At 46.1% G+C, this 17,904-nt stretch overlaps 2 protein-coding genes across 3 annotated transcripts; one reads left to right on the forward strand and one right to left on the reverse strand.

Moving 5' to 3' along the window:
• Positions 1–3,248: 3,248 nt before the first annotated feature.
• LOC110523749 lies at positions 3,249–5,552 on the reverse strand. Of its 2 annotated transcripts, XM_021602762.2 has the most exons (3): positions 4,831–5,552; positions 4,175–4,742; positions 3,249–4,063 (listed from the first exon to the last, which is right to left on the reverse strand). In XM_021602762.2, the coding sequence occupies exons 1-3, from the start codon at positions 5,368–5,370 to the stop codon at positions 3,717–3,719; spliced, it is 1,455 nt and encodes a 484-aa protein (XP_021458437.2). In that variant the 5' UTR covers positions 5,371–5,552; the 3' UTR covers positions 3,249–3,716. The 2 variants fall into 2 exon arrangements, with proteins under 2 accessions (XP_021458437.2, XP_036829965.1); XM_036974070.1 differs by having other exon boundaries at positions 3,249–4,742; positions 4,831–5,550.
• A 10,576-nt stretch (positions 5,553–16,128) lies between these two features.
• On the forward strand, positions 16,129–17,061 carry LOC118954889 (ubl carboxyl-terminal hydrolase 18-like). Its single transcript, XM_036974069.1, has one exon. It carries the CDS (start codon positions 16,129–16,131, stop codon positions 17,059–17,061), a length of 933 nt encoding a protein of 310 aa, XP_036829964.1.
• The last annotated feature ends 843 nt before the right edge of the window (positions 17,062–17,904 follow it).

Raw genomic sequence — 17,904 nt, forward strand, 5'->3', positions numbered from 1 at the left:
ACCAAAGACAATATACAGGCTCCCTACTGGGCAGTCGTACTCACGGCCCTGTGTTGTGGAGCACTGGACCGTTGGTCACAGGAGCTAGACAAACAGTCAAGGGCCTTGAGAGTCGACGTTAGTCTACTCCTAAGTGAAGGAGAGAAGAACGAGCTGTGTCAACGCTGTGGGTACGCTTATCGAATATCGCCCATGGTGTGTGAGTCAAGACCCAAGAGAGTGTCAGCTGTGTTACAGATAGACAATTTGCTCCTGGGTGGCATCTGCACAACTCTGTGTGCTACCGTCACCCGACATAACCGAGATGGATCAATTGAGGCTGGCTCGGACAAACAAGCCCGTTACCAGGCAGAACGAGAACAGAGATATTGTCTCAATCACCGAAGGGTCTACAGAGCAAGCTGTGAGGAACAATGGGAACTGGACAAGTGGAAGGGAGAGTACGAGTGGAGAGAAGGAGAAGAGGTCGACCAAAGGCAAGGAGAAGAAGACGTCGTCACATCAGCATCAGCGTCACGAATCACCCCCGGGTGTGAACGAAGAGCAAAGCAGATTGCATCGTGGTGGGAAGATGAAGAAATGTGCTACTGGGGTCAGGAAACAGACAAAGGAGGTAACAGAGCAGACCATCGACACAAATACAGTTCTGGGACAATCTCGTCAACATACACGAGACGAGAAGAACAAAAAGACAAATGTAGAAAGAAGCAAAAGAGCACCAGGAAAGATCACAAAGAAGACTCTGACCCTGGCTGGTGGTCATGGCAGAAGGACTGTCGACAGAGACAAAGTGAGAGACTCGGGTACTACACGCACGGAGAAAGGGTCCGTAAACACAGGTTCTGGGAACTCTACCTGTCAGGATCACACCACAGAGGCGTCGAACACAGTAGATACTCCACCTCGATTGGACTTTGGCAGAGATTCTCATGCAATGTTGTTGAGTATCATATCAAAACTCTTCCCTTTGGACATCACGGAGGAGCCCTCAACATCTAGTACAGAGCCTGCCATCACCACAAACCCGGCCAAAGGATCTCCCTCACCTAGCAGCCTCAATGAGACCTTAGTGGCAGTAGAGGCACTGGGGAATAATTTCGAAGAGCTGGCTAAGTGGTTCCAACTATTTGAGAGCACAGACGCTAGGGATGTAATAGGATTCGATTTAGCTATGGAGCTGTGCGGCTGTTACGATATCATCATCCGTAGACTGGGGAATGGTGTAAGGGATATATTTGGACAGACAATGTTTATACAAGGCCCACAACATGTCAAAGCAGCAGACCAAGCGCTGCAGTACATTGCGGACTTTGTAAAGGGAGATGTTACCCGCGATTTGAAACCTGTCTTAGAAGAGCTGCTTTGCCAATCCGATAATACCATAGACTTGAAAACTAAGAACATACGGACCGCTTTAGAGAAATTGTCCACTGACAGAGGGAACATATCTTCGGTTCCTCACATTGGCGAGTGTCTTAAGGTTCAATGGGGTCTTGTAGTCCAGATAGTGTGTGCTCTCGTCGCAATTATCCAGACCGCCACTAACCGGCTTTTACTTGAGAGCACAGGACATCAAAAGGATCTCACCTTCGCTAGGCAGGAAAATGTCCGATTGCAATCCGAGTGCAACAAGGCCAGGGAAGACATTGAAAAACTACAGCGTGAGCTGTCTATCATGCTACAAAGTGCTACAACTGAAGGACTATACAAAGATGAAATCAAGAGGACATCGCTGGAGAATAACAATCGCATCAGTGAACTACAAGAGTTGTACGCCAAAGAGCAGAGTCTAGTGGAAACCCTAAACAGTGAAATAGTCAGGATCGTAAGTGAACAGGAGGACGAGAGGTCCTCTTGGAGCGCGAAAGTAGAGCGATTAGTCAATCAGGTCGAAAAAACAGATTCCACAATCGACATGATGCAGAGAGACCATCTAAAAGACAAGGATGCCCTTCAACAGCAGATAGATACTCTGGAAATGGATAAGGACACCTTGTCACGGAATGAGGCAAATCTAAAGAGTCGTATAAAAGAAACCGAGATTAGGCACAAACAAGACCTACGTGACGCACACCTCGCAACAGATCAGCTAGAGGAAGGTCTATGTCAGCAGAAAGTAAAAAATAAAGAGCTTACTGACACCATTCGCAAATGTACTGTCAGCAACCTGGAGCTCAGTCAGACCCTGGCCACACTGGATAAGGAACTAGAGACCAGGAACAAGCAATTGCACATGTATAAAAATACATTGCATTCACTGGATCAGTTGTTTCATGTTCAAATGGCCAATTGCGACCATAGCACTGTGGTATGTAGGATAAGATGTCAGCAAGCAGCCTCGATTGAAAGGATCCGCAAGGTTCTTAAAGGAACAGTTATCCAGGTAATTAAGGAGCAGGGTGATGACGATCACAGCGATCAAGAGGATATGGACACTGAGGCCGATACCGGTCAGCTATTCAAAGATTATGAGCAGGAGATACACGACATCATACAAAGTCGGAGTTCGGAACATCGACCCATGGATGTGAGCGGTTGTAGTTATACAAGACAAAGAGCCATCAAAACCCCAGTAAAACGCAGGTCATGTACATTTCCCGTATTGAATAGGAGCTCAGATGACCACCCTGTGTGTAAGAAGCAAGAGTGCACGAGTGGAGTAAAACACGAAGCGAACCCGGAATACACAGTGAAACCAGAGAAGCAAGAAGAGCCTAATCTTCCAGTGAAGATCGAGTCCCAATATACCCCCCATAACAACATTGTTGACTGTTGTCAACTAAAAAGACAGGAGAATGGTAACCCCTCTGTTGTTAACGACTGTATCAGTAAGCACAGTAATGTCTACATGTTTGACATAGAACTCGGTGAAAATGAAACTCCTGTTAGGAGACATATTCCACACTACTTAGCACACCCCCTGATAGACAAAGATCTAAAGCTCATCAATTTAGGATATGACAAGCCTATTGACACTCTATTGAGTGTGTTACAAGTATCTGAAGAGGTGTCTGAAAATGTAGTCAAGGCCCTGTCAGAATATAACCAAAGCACCTGTCATTGCTCACAGATGGCACAACTCTCTCAGACACTGGGATGTAGGCTTTTTATTTGTTGGGCCCCAGGGGATGAACATGAGATATATGGAGTTAAAGACAATAGCACTTGTGTGTACACCATCATAGTATACAGAGAGAACAGGGCCAAATTTTACTACCTGCTTGCTGTCAAAAGTGAAGGCTTTTACACATACAACCTTGCAAGGCTACCTTTCACATCACAGTTCCAGGTAAACAAGCAGGCCTTTGTACACATGTCCGATGGTTCTTGTCAAGGTCCAGGCCTTTCCAACCCAACACATAGTGTAGATACTATTGAAACTAGTCACATTGTACTACAAGGTGAGTTATAGTTGGATAGTGTTCATCAAAGTCCTTACTCAACATTACAACAAAGTGGTTGACAGAAGTAGTTTATTTGTACAAGGTAATCCATGTCATATACAAATGTTTTTATTTTTCAAAGTTATTCAAGTACAATACAACAGTTTATTCTTTACAAGGTAATATATACAAAAAACATTACATTATATGTTGACAGGGTCATAGAATGTTATATGGAATATGTTGTCTTTTGCAATGGTACATGACACAATAAAAGCATTTCATTGCACAATTACAAGCCTTGCCAATAGGGTCATTATGGGTACATGTCATTTACACTACTGTATACAGTTTGCTGAGTTTGGTAAAGGATGTAGAGCATTCAGAACAGGTGCTACAGCATCTGCATGTTACATGGCCACAGTCTCCAACCCAGTCCTTCTTACTAGAACATGCATGACATGTAAATACAAAGTCTGGTACTCCTATAAGGGGTCTGTCACAGGTGGACTGTTTTCTGCACATTGGGCACTGAAGGACACCATCTTTCTTGATACGTCTTATACACTGTAGACACATGATGTGTCCACATGTAAGGTAGCGGTTTGACATTTCCAAACAGCAGAGACAGGAAAACGGGGTTCGGTATATGTCGTCCAAATCATCATTGTCATCAGGCGCTATAAGGATAGAAACATACGTTATACAACTCAAGTGTACAGAAAGTGAAGTGTACAGAAACGTCCATTGCAGGGTATAGTTACAATAGCTATGTACAATGATCTGCTTACCTGTAAGCACAACGTTTTGGTCTGATTCAATTTCCACCATACATGTATCTTTAGACACATAATGTGGAGATACACACTGGACATTTGAAACAAATCGACCATCTGACTCCATAACGGTGTTTAGGCGTGCCCATTGATCACTGTAGTACAGGGCAAGTGGTATACTCTCGGACAGAGAGTCCCCTGAGATGGTGTTAGTACGACTGGTTGGCTGTGCTGGCAGATGTACCGACTTGCGAAGAGGCATTGTGTAGGGTCTGTGTCTCAGTACTCTGCCTTTTGTTTTTATTGTGATGTATTTCATGTTGTGGTAGAACGTGTCGACGTTGGTGTCCTGACAAATGTTATCAGTGTGGGGGACCATGTCTGCATATATTAGCATCATATTGTGGTCAATCAGCGCTGTACAAGGAGCCATTGCCGACAGTGCTATGTTGGAATCCCAGACGTTGGAGCATCTAATCCCGTATGTCTTCATCAAGTCGTATATCCTCTGGGGTTGTTGACATTGCACTGTTATCATCTTGGTTGATGACCCAGTCAGTACAACAGTGACACAGTGCGGTTCCTATGGGTCACACATACAAACAATTGTTAACAAAGGCCTAAACAGAGACATTTCACGTTTAAAGTAATTAGAAGGTTTAGGAACTTACATGTTGACAGTGCAGCTTCATGTTCGTCAACTTGTCCGCCACGGTCGATCCCTTCCGTATCGTCCAGTCGTACCCTTTCACTAATGCCACTGTGTTACTCAAATGTTTGTAGAAACTGAGTCCTGGCCTACTGTCAGTATGGGTGACACTGTAGGTGTTACTAACAACACCCAACGCATTTTTGTTTCCCAACAACGTATCCACATTTCCACACTCCATCACATTGACATTCGGTTCAACCCAGAGATTTTGCATCAAACGTACTAACTGGGTTATGTAGTTGGTAGTCCCTTTGGGTTCAATCTCAATGCAGATAACTGTCAAATGTCTAGTATCGTTGTATGTCCACCTGTTCATATACCACTTTGTGATGTTATCCGTGATAAAGTTGATGTGGTCCAGTGGGGTACAACACCAGCGGATGACTATGGTAAGGTACAACATGGTGCTGAGTAGTAGACAAGCCAGAAAATAATGGCTCAACAGAGTAGCTGAGGCACTTCTTATAGGGAGAGCCCCATGGTCCCAACATGGGATCATTATTTCACCCAATGGTGAGGCTCCAAAGTTGTAGCAGTGAGTGGGTGCTCACTCATCACATCACAGCTTAGGCCTCCGACCAAATGCACCTGTATATGAGAGTACAGGCATCCAACCGAGTCTAACCTATCCAGTCAATGTTAGATATCTATACTTTTTTGTTATCCAATAACACACAGCCCACCCGAATAACGCTGACTCCTCCGACCAAATGCACCTGTTTATGAGAGCACAGGCATCCAACCGAGTCTAACCGATCCAGTCAATGTTAGAGATCTACACTTTTTTGTTGTCCAATAACACACAGCCCACCCGAATAACGCTGACTCCTCCGACCAAATGCACCTGTATATGAGAGCACAGGCATCCACCCGAGTCTAACCTATCCAGCCAATGTTAGAGATCTATGTTTTTTGTTATCCACTGACACACAGCCCACCCGAATAACGCTGACTCCTCCGACCAAATGCACCTGTATATGAGAGCACAGGCATCCAACCGAGTCTAACCTATCCAGCCAATGTTAGAGATCTATGCTTTTTGTTATCCACTGACACACAGCCCACCCGAATAACGCTGACTCCTCCGACCAAATGCACCTGTATATGAGAGCACAGGCATCCAACCGAGTCTAACCTATCCAGCCAATGTTAGAGATCTATGCTTTTTGTTATCCACTGACACACAGCCCACCCGAATAATGCTGACTCCTCCGACCAAATGCACCTGTATATGAGAGCACAGGCATCCAACCGAGTCTAATCTATCCAGTCATTGAATTACTATATTTATGTAGTGGTAATACACAGACATATGGTCAGAATGTTGATATGAATGGTGATAATCCACCACTTTGAAAGGACAGAAGTGTCATCACCACCTGAAGCTATTGTCAGACCTAGAACTGAGATTAAAATTTCAACGTATACTCAATTGTGACAATTGCAAGTAGGTGACCACTTACCTTTGCTATTATAAAAGTTGGAAATGTTACATCCTAGAGTACCAAGGTATTGTGACCTAACACTATGTGTGGCCTGTGCCTCTGACGCGACAGGTTCGGAGGCTCATCTGAAGAAGGAAAAGTGGTACTGGTGAACCCCTGTACACATAACCAGGCCTCTATCATATATATAGAGGCACGAGGACAGTCTCTCAAGTAAGGAGGACCAGCCATGTCGGGTACTATAAGCAATGTTCCTAATAACAGTACTTTGTACCACTCAGACAAGAGCCTCCCTGACACAGACCTGTGCATATGGAGCTTTGCTATGGTCCTAATAATGGTTGTGCTGTCATTTATCCTTTGCTTGTGTTACATATATGTGCTATGTGCAAGGAAGACAAGATACATCAGACTGCCTTTGATTTCGGTGTGATTCTATTTAATGTGCATGTGATGTTACTCAGTTGACCTGCTAATAAACAGACACAAATGTGGTTTTGTGGTAGTGTTCTTTATTGGTGGTCCGAACAAACAATACATCAAGTATACAATGAATATGATATGTGTTGAAATAGTGATGGTTACACAGCTGAAGTGTGTTCATGGAGATAGCCTAATGTCACATTTCAGAAGGGCTACACATCCTCTTTCACTCTAGCCGGGTCCCGGTGTCACACGACCATCCCGATCTGTTCTGGTTCTATTCAGATGTACAGGGATGAGTAAGAAACAGAGAGTAAACCACACTTGTATGTGTCAGGTGAAGCAAGGCAAGAGGCTATATATGGCCCGGAGATATAGTTACCTTTGACCACAACTGGAATCACAGAGGAGTCTGTAGCTTCCACGACATTGCCTTCACACTGGCCGTTCCCATCGCATCTTACCTCATCACAGTAGCACGTTGTGGGGACATACACGGTGTCATACTGCAGCGAATGTACACGCGAACATGGTGTGTAAATAGGGGACGATGCCCGTTTGCTACAGGTCTTGTGAGTTATCAGCAGTGCTAAACCAAAAACAATCATCAACGGAGCCGCTATTAAGGAGATATTGAGCCAATCGTCCTTGTTGTCAATCCACCAGTAACCACTGTAGTACTCGTCATGGTTGAACATTGTGAAGGTGAGAGTGTCCGAACACTGGATGTACTCTACTGTCTTGTCTTATGCTATACACAGGTCATTACCTAGAGGTACAGTGTGCGTGTTGGTAAATGTCTTTCCTTTAACACTTGTTTCCTGTGTATCATCAACATGAAATGTGGTTATATTTGTATAGCACAATGAACAGACACAATAACCAAGCACTATTAGTACATAAGGCAGGTATGGGGTTTATTTCACGTATACAAAAGATGGGTTACATATATATTGTCATGACAAAGATAACACCTTTCAGTGCTGCGGAGAGCCGTACAATCGGTTATCACCGGGCATCATTTTGGGTTCGGGGACACTCTGGTTCTTTGCCTCTTTTCAGTTGACGCCGAGGTTAGTTCCACGACAAGGTCCATTTGCTCTATATGTGTCAGGATCAGAGTCATCACATAGACTGCTTGGTCAAATTGCCTAGAGTAAATCTCATCTGCTAGGCAGTAAATATCTTTCATCTCAATGACACCATAGGGAATATGATTGTACCCCTTGACAATCTCCCATGACAGCAACAGTTTCACTCTGTTCACATCAGCGTGGCTGAGGTTGGCCAGTGTGTTTTCCAATATTGAACGTAGGTTCGAAGGACGATACTTATCAAGCTTAGCCAGCCCTTCAAGGCCGTGCGCTTCGATGTCAGTGATTCTGAAGTCACTATGGTGCTTTCCGAGTGTGTCCACGATAAGAGTCCAGGCAACCTCCCTGCCGAAGTAGGAGTACATTATATTGATCAGAGTCTCGGGGTATTTCACATAGGCGTCTGACCTCTGCCTCTTAAGCATCATTCGTAGTGTTTCTCTTAGTCTACTGTCTAGTGGCATGTTTTTGTGGTCTTGTATTGCTGCCACGAGCTTCTGGAAGACGTCTTTGTTTCTCATTAGGTAGTTGGCCATCTTGAATTTATTTGTCAGCTCCATTTTCTGACTCTACTCTGGTCTCTCTCTGATCTGTGGACATTTGTAAGTGTATGTGCCCTTTGTGACTGTATGTTTATATATCCTTTCACCAAGGGCTATCAGATGGAGAATACATTAAGGATCACGGCCCGTATCTCCAACTGAGCCTGAAACATCCTACCCACGATGTGTCTATGTGATCTGTAACGTCCGATCGGCTGATTCATCAACCATGTCTAAGACATCCGATCGGGTCAACTCACCGAAGTGTCTCAGCACTCTGACCGGGGTTACCATGTTCAACCGTGGCTGATGTCTCCAACCAGAACAATCTAGTCAGAGTAGATAAAAGTCTACACATCCCAAAGATAGTTTCTATTTAACAGTGTGCACATCTCAACATAGGTTCCTACACAATAGCCACATCTGAAAGTCATGGCTGTACAGTCCTATCTGACAGAATGGGACCAATGTTGTCACAGTGACAACTTCAAGCATGTCACCTTGGATAGGTTTCTAGCCATCCCACACAGAGAGCTGATGGATGACTACGGAGCATCTTTTGCTACACAACATCGGAACCTGTGCAAAACGCTACGAAAGGTGTTGACGAAGAAACTATTGGTAGATCGGAGGCAATGTACTCCATCTACCCCAAGGAAAAGACGACCCTTGGAAATCGACAACTTATCGTGCAAGATAAAGAGCCTATCAATAAGGGATCGAGTGGGGGTCAAGAACAAAAGTTTCAACGGTTCTCCCCGTAGCACAGCCCTAAGTGTCTCTAACTGCAAGACACGAGTATCGGTTAAGGATCGACTGGGTGCCCCTGTGAGAGCAAGGAAAGGGAGACCAGAGGGCCGATTCTGGTTGAGAACGGTGCACAGGATGCGTAACGGGAACTCAGAGTCTCCAGATACAAACAGGTCCACCCCTAGAAACCGCAGCTATCGAGCCAAAGGATATCGAGAGGATTTAAGCAGAATCGACTACCCTGGGTCCGGAGCTACCTCTTTCAAGAACACTTACAAATGTCGCCGCACTCTGGTGTATGTGTGAACTTGTCCTTGTGCTGTGATGTTACAATAAAAATGCATAGTCTAACTCTTTGTCAATGTCCGGACTTTATTTTTGTAATAATGATACATCAACACAATAAACATCATCCCAGGTATACCAAATAGCAATTAGTTTCAAAAAGAGACAAAAGTGATATTATTGTTGGAATACAGAACTTTGCATGTATATGACAACAAATGCCTATTCATAAATGCCTATTACCAATAAAGACAGTCCATCCCTAGGTTGTTGCTTTGTGGATAATAGCTATAGCTCTAACAGACGTTTAATAGGCTGAATACGTTCAATTGTCATCAGCCATCAACATGAGCAACATTTGATTCAGGTAAAGAGGGTACCCGGTGTTCTGTTGTTCTGTCTCAGGTGACATTCGCCAGGCGTAACCGTTCTCGGTCCACACCATCGTCCACATGGGATGTATAGTCTGGGGCTGGAAACTGTGGGCCTGGACTCCATCCTGGACTCCCTCTTGCCAGTGGTGTTTGTAGAAGCACTTTGAGCCGAAGTGGCAAGTACCAGGACCTCGATCATAGTATCGACACGGTTTACTCGCGAGGAAATCTTTGTACCTCTGTATCAGTTTCAGCTTGTCCTCTTCATCTTCGACCCAGTGATCACTCGGGATGAAGAAGTGCGATCTAGTTCGGCACTCCGGGCACATTTTAACGGTTTTGATATCGTGACATTTCACCGTTCTCCACGTGCGGATACACTCCAGGCAATAACAGTGGCTACAGTTGGGCAGAATTCCGAATCGGCGCTCCCTCGGATTGTCCTTTTCAAGCACCACCTCCAAACAGACACCACACACCATGTCGCTACTGCGCTGGGTGGCAACGGTGGGACCAGCGGCAGCCTCGATACTTAAAGTATTGTACTCTGTGTTCTGTCTCTCCAACGGTATCACCTCACTCGTACAGGCCATCGCATGTGGTCTCGTGGATGCTGCTGCTGCCATTGCAGTCTGTGGTGATTAGCCTCGCTGAGGTGGTCGGCACCACTGTTAGTGTTCTTAAAGAATAATATCCTCCAAACACGGACCGTGTCTCCAACCATGCTAACTCAGGGACTGCTATTGTAGACTGTTTGATATTACATAAAACAATGACCGTTTATTCAACCAGGTTAGCCCAGGGAGTGATATTGTACAATCCCAGGGAGTGATATTGTACAATGTTTGCTATTACATTCAGTGCCTTGTAGAGGCTGCGTTGTGTCATAAAGGTATATGACGGTCCGTACACACTCCAGTACTAAGTACCTGCACTATGCTTACATGTTCTACACACACAGTCAATAGTCCTGGTACGTAAGGCATATAATAGTCAAACCACACTCCATTACTAAGCACCTGTACTATGGGTAAATGTTCCATCCACACTGGGTAAATGTTCCACCCACACACTCAATAATCCTCATCACTGTTATTGTTTCAGACACTCTATGACTAAGGACCGGTACTGTGGTTTCATGGTCTACACACACAGACTCAATACTCCTCCTCACTGTCAACGTTTGAGTCATAACACCCTTCTGTAGACAGATTCTTTGGTTTCGGCTTAGTACCTGGACCCCTCATGGGCTTCGTATGGGAGGATTCACTAGCTTGGTGCTCAGTCAGAGCTGGATTTAACTGTTTGGTGGTCCATTGCAAAGCGAGGCGTTGTTCTTGTGGATTGGTACAGTCAACCTCTCCATTGTACTGCCGGACATGCTGCTGTGGCCGAGCTTGACGATGTTGCTGCTGGGGATACAGATGATTCTCTAGAGGTTGAGGTGAATGCTGCGGCTGGGGAAGGTACTGAGGGAACCCATTCGTGAATCTTCCTTCTTGGCTAGGTGGAGCTGAGGGGAGGGTTGTAGACACTGTAGACAAGAGCCAGCTCCTGGGTATATCGCCTAAGGGAAATGTTTTTGTCTTGGGTTCACACAGACCCATGCGGATCATGCGGTTACTCATCATACCCTGCTGGTTGTATGTCGTCGGGCCAGCTGAAGTGATACAGTAACGAAACAACAGATATATGTAGTATCTGGATAATTTGCCAGGCTCAGATAATATCGAATCAGGGATAGGTGCTCCGCTGCGCGCAGTGCTACAGCATTCCATGTGATGGAGAGATTCCACATCACCTCTGGGTATATACAAGGTATCGGCTCTCTTCCACATATCTCTCAAGACCTGCAATGTCATCTGGAGAGTTTCTCCACTCTTCAACCCACTGTCTTGGAACAGACCCGTAGCTGGCGCTCCTGCCACGATCAGGCACTCAAACAGTGATACGGAAGCGTGTTCAGAGAACACGATCTCTCTACGAACCGAACAGTTCATCTCCTATTTACTACACCTGATATATTACAGATCAATAGCCTATGTCATTGATGTCAGGACTATCGAAAGGAAATGGACCAGTTAAGGAACCAAACCATAAGCAATGCCGAAAGGTTGATAGGACTGGTAGAGCGTTACAATTTGTTTCACGTTAAGACCTTGTGTTATAACGATGTTCAAAGCGTGCTGGTGTGGCTTGGGGTAAAACCTGAACAATTCACCTTCAGACAGAACGAGGACACGGTAACAGTTCTCAACAATGTTATCACAGAGCATAGTCTCACAACTGTCGGAGTGGTGAGCATCTCAGACGAACCTCAGCTAAAGGGTAAGGATCGCGTAGTGGTATACATAAAACGCCACTCGGCACCAGCGACCATGAGCTGTAAATACGACTCAATCGTATTGTTCAGGGTGATAAAATGCAGTGTGAGTGCCCCTTACTCTCCGAGGATTACCAGTTTGATGAGGGAAACACGGACCTCAGTCCAAAAACGCAGGACGCCCATATTCCCGACGTTTGCGAGTGCTACACTTGAGGACATCGAAGCAATGCCTCAGCAGGACCATCCAGTGATAGATGGCTGCTCGACTATGAGCTACAAGACAACTACACCTAGGACGGCCAAAGTGACCATAGACAAATTTGGGCGAATATACAAGCCTCTAAGCCCTACCGCAAACGCACATCACTGGAGCATCTACGCTAACATATCAGGGCCGAGGGGGTCGAAATGTGGCTTCGACATAGAAGACCTGGTATCCAGACCGGACATGGTGCTAGGTCGAGGAGGCTTTGGGGTGACGGTTCAAGTTAACGATCACCTAGTTGCAAAGACCAACCTTTTTCCTGAAATGGTGGACTGGAGTGTTCCTTTCATAGACAATGAATTTAGTCGCTACGCGCACATTGCCTCGCAGGTGGAGGAGGTGATGATCGGCGTGTCAATAAAACACCCCAACATCCTCCGCACGTTCGGAGGCTTTTGGTGTGACATTGCCGGCTACCAATTGGGAGGTAGAGCAGTTGTAGTCATGGAACGAGCACTGTTCTCGCTACAGGAGTTCATGTGGCGTATACAAAATGCCTCAGTAGTCCCCTTAGTAGAACTGGATACTCTCCGGGGGCTTGAATACTTGCGATCGAGAACCATCCAGCACAGGGACTTCACGCACAGGAACGTCTTGGTCTGTCACCAGCCTGATAGAAATACAATACCATTTGCTTTCAAGATCAGCGACTTTGGCACATCATGCAACTTCTCTACCCCAGATCAGCCTCGGGGCAACCGCACTAACATGGCTCCCGAAGTGCTATGGTGCTTGAACTCGGCCATGGGGAGCGACATATTCAGCTGGTACTGTGTGATGTGGGAGTTACACAGCGGCTCGCCCTTGTTCCAATACAAAGGTTCGGACAACGAATATTGTAAGATGACATACGCTGCCAATCTATCCGATATGGTAGGGGTTTACAGACCGGATGACAATGAGACTTTGGGAATACGCTACATGAGATCGTTAAACGCTAGCTCCCTCCAAGCGAAATACAAACACACAAGGCCCAGCGCGGGGACCATACGCAATAAACTCTCTGTCATTGGCTCCAAGATAGTGGACAAAGCTTTTGTCCATATGGGAGTGCTATGCATTACCCTGTTTCCTCAAGAGAGATGGTCTCCTTCCACACTGCTTAATCTCAAACGATACCAGTGTTTGGCGATAGATGTCAAGGATGCTCAGACACCTTCCACACAGATGCCCTTGTCCGTACAGGTAGGGAACTATAGGTCAACCGACATGATAGTGGCCAACGACTGTGTCCCCAAGGACCTCACTAAACTTGTGGAAGAGAGATCGGCGACGCAATCCCCGGTTACAGTGATCGGTTCCGATCCCAAAGTGTACTACGGAATAGACCTTATCAGGTTGGCTCCTGATCTTATCCAGCCGTACAGTTGGTACTCGAGCAAGGCCACGGAGCTCGAAAGTCTATACAAGAGCAAGTATAGCAAACGCAAGGTTGCTGAAACAGACAATCGGTCCGGGGTCAGACCTGCCAAGATGGCTCTCGGGGTGTACGTAGATAATCCAGACGTGGGTACTTCGAACCAACACTGTCCACAGCATCAGCTCCATCCTCACCCCTCCGTCATAATAGATGTGAAACAGGCACACAAATTGACAGATGAACTTCATCCTGTCCAATCCAAGGAGGCTTATGGTATGGACAACTCGGTCACAACTGATGCGGGGCACATGTCAAGGGATGTATCTCTCCTGGATTTGAATAACCTTGAATGGAGTGACGACTTGACAGAAATGTTGAGCTGTAGCAATTTGGGTGATGAGATAGTCAACAATGGCAATTGTAATATAGCGTCTGTGGGCGATAGCTCTGACAAGGCTCTAGACCTCACCATAGGCCAAGCGGGAGCCAGTGTGAACAACCTCATTGTCAGCCCGTCCCAGGGGCCCATTACTGAAGCCGGTGGCGAGGATGCATCGAACCCACCCAGTAACATACTGGCCGCAGTCGGTGATGCTATACAGGGTAGGGTGAATAATATGAGAGGCAAGATGATCAAGGAAATGTTGAGCTGTGGCAATTTGGGTGATGAGATAGTCAACAATGGCAATTGTAATATAGTGTCTGTCGGCGATAGCTCTGACAAGGCTCTAGACCTCACCATAGGCCAAGCGGGTGCCAGTGTGAACAACCTCATTGTCAGCCCGTCCCAGGGGCCCATTACTGAAGCCGGTGGCGAGGATGCATCGAACCCACCCAGTAACATGCTGGCCGCAGTCGGTGATGCTATACAGGGTAGGGTGAATAATATGAGAGGCAAGATGATCAAGGCTCTAGACCTCACCATAGGCCAAGCGGGAGCCAGTGTGGACAACCATATTGTCAGCCAGTGCAAGGGGAACAGTGCTGACGCTAGTGGTGAGGGTACACAGAAACCACCCAGCAGCATACCGGCAACAGAGCCAGTACAGGATATCGGTGATGATATAGAGGGTAGGGTGAGTATGAGAGGCAAGAGGATCGAGGGGGAGATAAACACAACCATGGTCATTCTGAAGAGTACCAACGAGAAGGAGATAGCACGTTTCAAAGACAGCGTGGTCATCCAGTCACAGAGTATTACCCAAATGCACCCTCTTATATTTGCTGGTCCCAGACATGGATTGTGTAAGTGCTCTATGCGCAAGGATGTGTTCATCTTCCAATACGCTCAGTTGTTCGATGACTGCAAGCAGGTGTTTAACTGGACCGTCGCAGACTCACCTAACTCTGTATACGCTTTTCTGCTACAAGTGTTTCTCACGCTCAAGGAGGCCCTAGATATGCAGTTGCTGCCTACTCACATGACCGAATGGAGATATATCCTTATCGGCAAAGGAGCTGTGATGATCGACATTGTCCCTTATCTGAGCAGGAACTTCAACAAGCCATTGGCCTCGATGTTCAGTGACCAATGTAAGAACTTGACCGGTCTCTGTACTACTATGGTGTCAAAGCACTTACCGGACTCGAACCTGTGCAAATGGCTTTGCAATCTCAGTACTGGCACGTCTACCTCGCAGGTACTGACCGACTCGATCGGGTGGTTGCGCCAATTCAATAACGACGAAAGGACAAGTCCACACCTCTTAACTCTAATCGGTAGATACTTCACGTTCAGAGATTACACATCCGAAATACCTGACTGGCTGACATACTTGGGTGAGGAAGAAGACGCTCGTAATAAAAGCAGCGGCAAACTGCTGGTATACGGAGAACCTCAGCCTTACAGAGGCAACCAGACAGCAGAAGGCCTGGGTGATACTAAGCTGAGTACACTGGTTAGGAACATAGTGCTAAGGATGAGGGTGAAGATATTCGGATCATCTAGGCTGGAAGTGACGACATTAGATTGTACGCAGGGTTTGACAAAGGTGACTCTGAACGTCTCTGCCCTCTCTGGGGTTGTCAGGATAGATCAACTGGACCGGTCAAAGTTACTGACTGACAATGGTAGCTGTTTCACACACGACTTAGTGTCCCATATCGATTCCAAGTGGGCCCCTGTGATATTGTTCACAAAGTGTAAGCGACAGGGACCCGTGCAGGAGTTCACGCTCGACTATTACAAGATGACAATACTCATGGTTCTACTGAACCACGAGGGGTCTGTGTTATCTCTCAGAGAGCTGTTCAATAGCGTGATGACCTTCAGCGTGACTGAGTACTAAATGTCGTAAAGTACTAGATATCCTAAACTGCTGTCGACTGGGTCACATCGGAATCTGTGTCGTTGTTCTGCCAAGGCTGATTGGTCTCCCTGTCCACCTTACACTATGCGCGGCTTGATCAATTACGGGGCTTACTGCAGCATCAACAGCGTTGTCCAAGTGCTGTGTGGGACACGTGAGCTACGGGAGTTCATTCTGCAGGTTGATGGTCAAGATCCCCGGTCTCCGAATTCGGTGGCAGTGAGGCTTAAGTGTCTCATCTACGATATGACCAAAGGCAACGCGTCACCGTGTGATCCGAGCTTACTAGTAAACGCAATGACATTGTACAGAGGAGCCCCTTTCGATGTTCAGGAGGACTCGGACGTGGTCTTCAAGTGCATCATCAACGCTCTAGCAGACGACTGTGGGATAGCTAAGAGGATAGGTTCTCTGTGGGACATTGAGAATGAGAACCGTGTGCGCTGCCTCCGTTGTAACACAGTCCAGTCCACACTCAATAAGTCCAACACGATCACCGTGTTGATAGGTGATAATCTCCCCACAGAGCTGCAGCAGTACATAAAACTGTACACTGACATCACGTTCACCACCTGTGACTACCATTGTACACACTGCCACACAGGAACTCAGATTGAAATCACCAGCAAGGTAGTGACATTGCCGCAGGTTGTGTGTATGAGGATCGAACGTGTTAGGAACATTGGCAGAGATACCACTGATATAGTCAAGACGGGCACAAGGTTTGCTTTCCCTGAGACACTGGACCTGAAATATATCATGAAAGACCCTGAAGCACCGGTAGCTACTGTATACAAGCTGTATGCTGTTGTAGCCCACCGTGGTACTCACTACTGTGGACATTACACAGCTTATGTGCGAGACGACAACAATATTTGGTATCTCGCAGACGACTCTCATGTCAGAGTGTGCTCTTGGGAAGATGTCAAGTCAACCTACGAAGCTGGATCTATGCTATACAATGGCGTAGCTTATATGCTCATGTACCATAAACAGCTACCCCACTGTGTGACATGAAGGTTCTGTACATATGTAATAGTATCTATCAGTGTGTACCTTGTATTTCCTTGGATCAACTAATAAAGGTGTGATGAAAGTACCATTGTAAGCGTCCAGTGTTATATTATAGAAGGGCTATGATTACATTCAGGTGAAGACAGATGCAAAGACAAACACAAATAGATCCTGATAACATGTACCGTGTTTAACTCAAGTTTATTATGTCATACAAGGATGGGTATACCTTTCGGTATAGGGCAGTCACACAGGTTAACATATTTCCATATCAAAGTAAACACATTGGTTTCATTTCTTCAAAAGATACCTATCCAGGGTATTGACAACAACCTTGGGTTCCTCCTCTTTATACCGCAAGGTTGAATACGTAGCTGACAGCGCTGCTGAAGACATACACGGTTCATCTAACTGCGAGACAGAGACACTGTTAGCCAGCCCCTCTAAATATCGTATAACGTAAGCACTTTTCGGCCCACGTACAGGCTGCTTCTTTATTATATGGGAAGACATAACTGTTATCACATAGAAACAAAATATTCAGTTTCACCAGAGTCCGTTTCAGATATGCTACACCTTGCCCTTGCAGATTTTTTGTCCAGTTGATCATTAAAGTCCAATTCGGAATCGTCCTCTGACTGAGACCCCGTGTTCTCTTCTGACTGGCACTCTGACTTGGCAGCGGATGTAGGCTCAGCAGGATTGGTATGGTGATCCTCTCCACATTCCTCCTGATCCGAACACTCGTGTTGAGTGGTGTCCGCTAGCCAGGCAGCTTGATCAGAAACCCTGGCTGCCTTCCCAGCCTCTACATGTAATCTGTGTCTTTTGACTTGTGACACATCC

The sequence above is a fragment of the Oncorhynchus mykiss genome, unplaced genomic scaffold (assembly GCF_013265735.2).
Source record: "Oncorhynchus mykiss isolate Arlee unplaced genomic scaffold, USDA_OmykA_1.1 un_scaffold_394, whole genome shotgun sequence".
In the NCBI taxonomy this organism is placed as follows: Eukaryota; Metazoa; Chordata; class Actinopteri; order Salmoniformes; family Salmonidae; genus Oncorhynchus; species Oncorhynchus mykiss.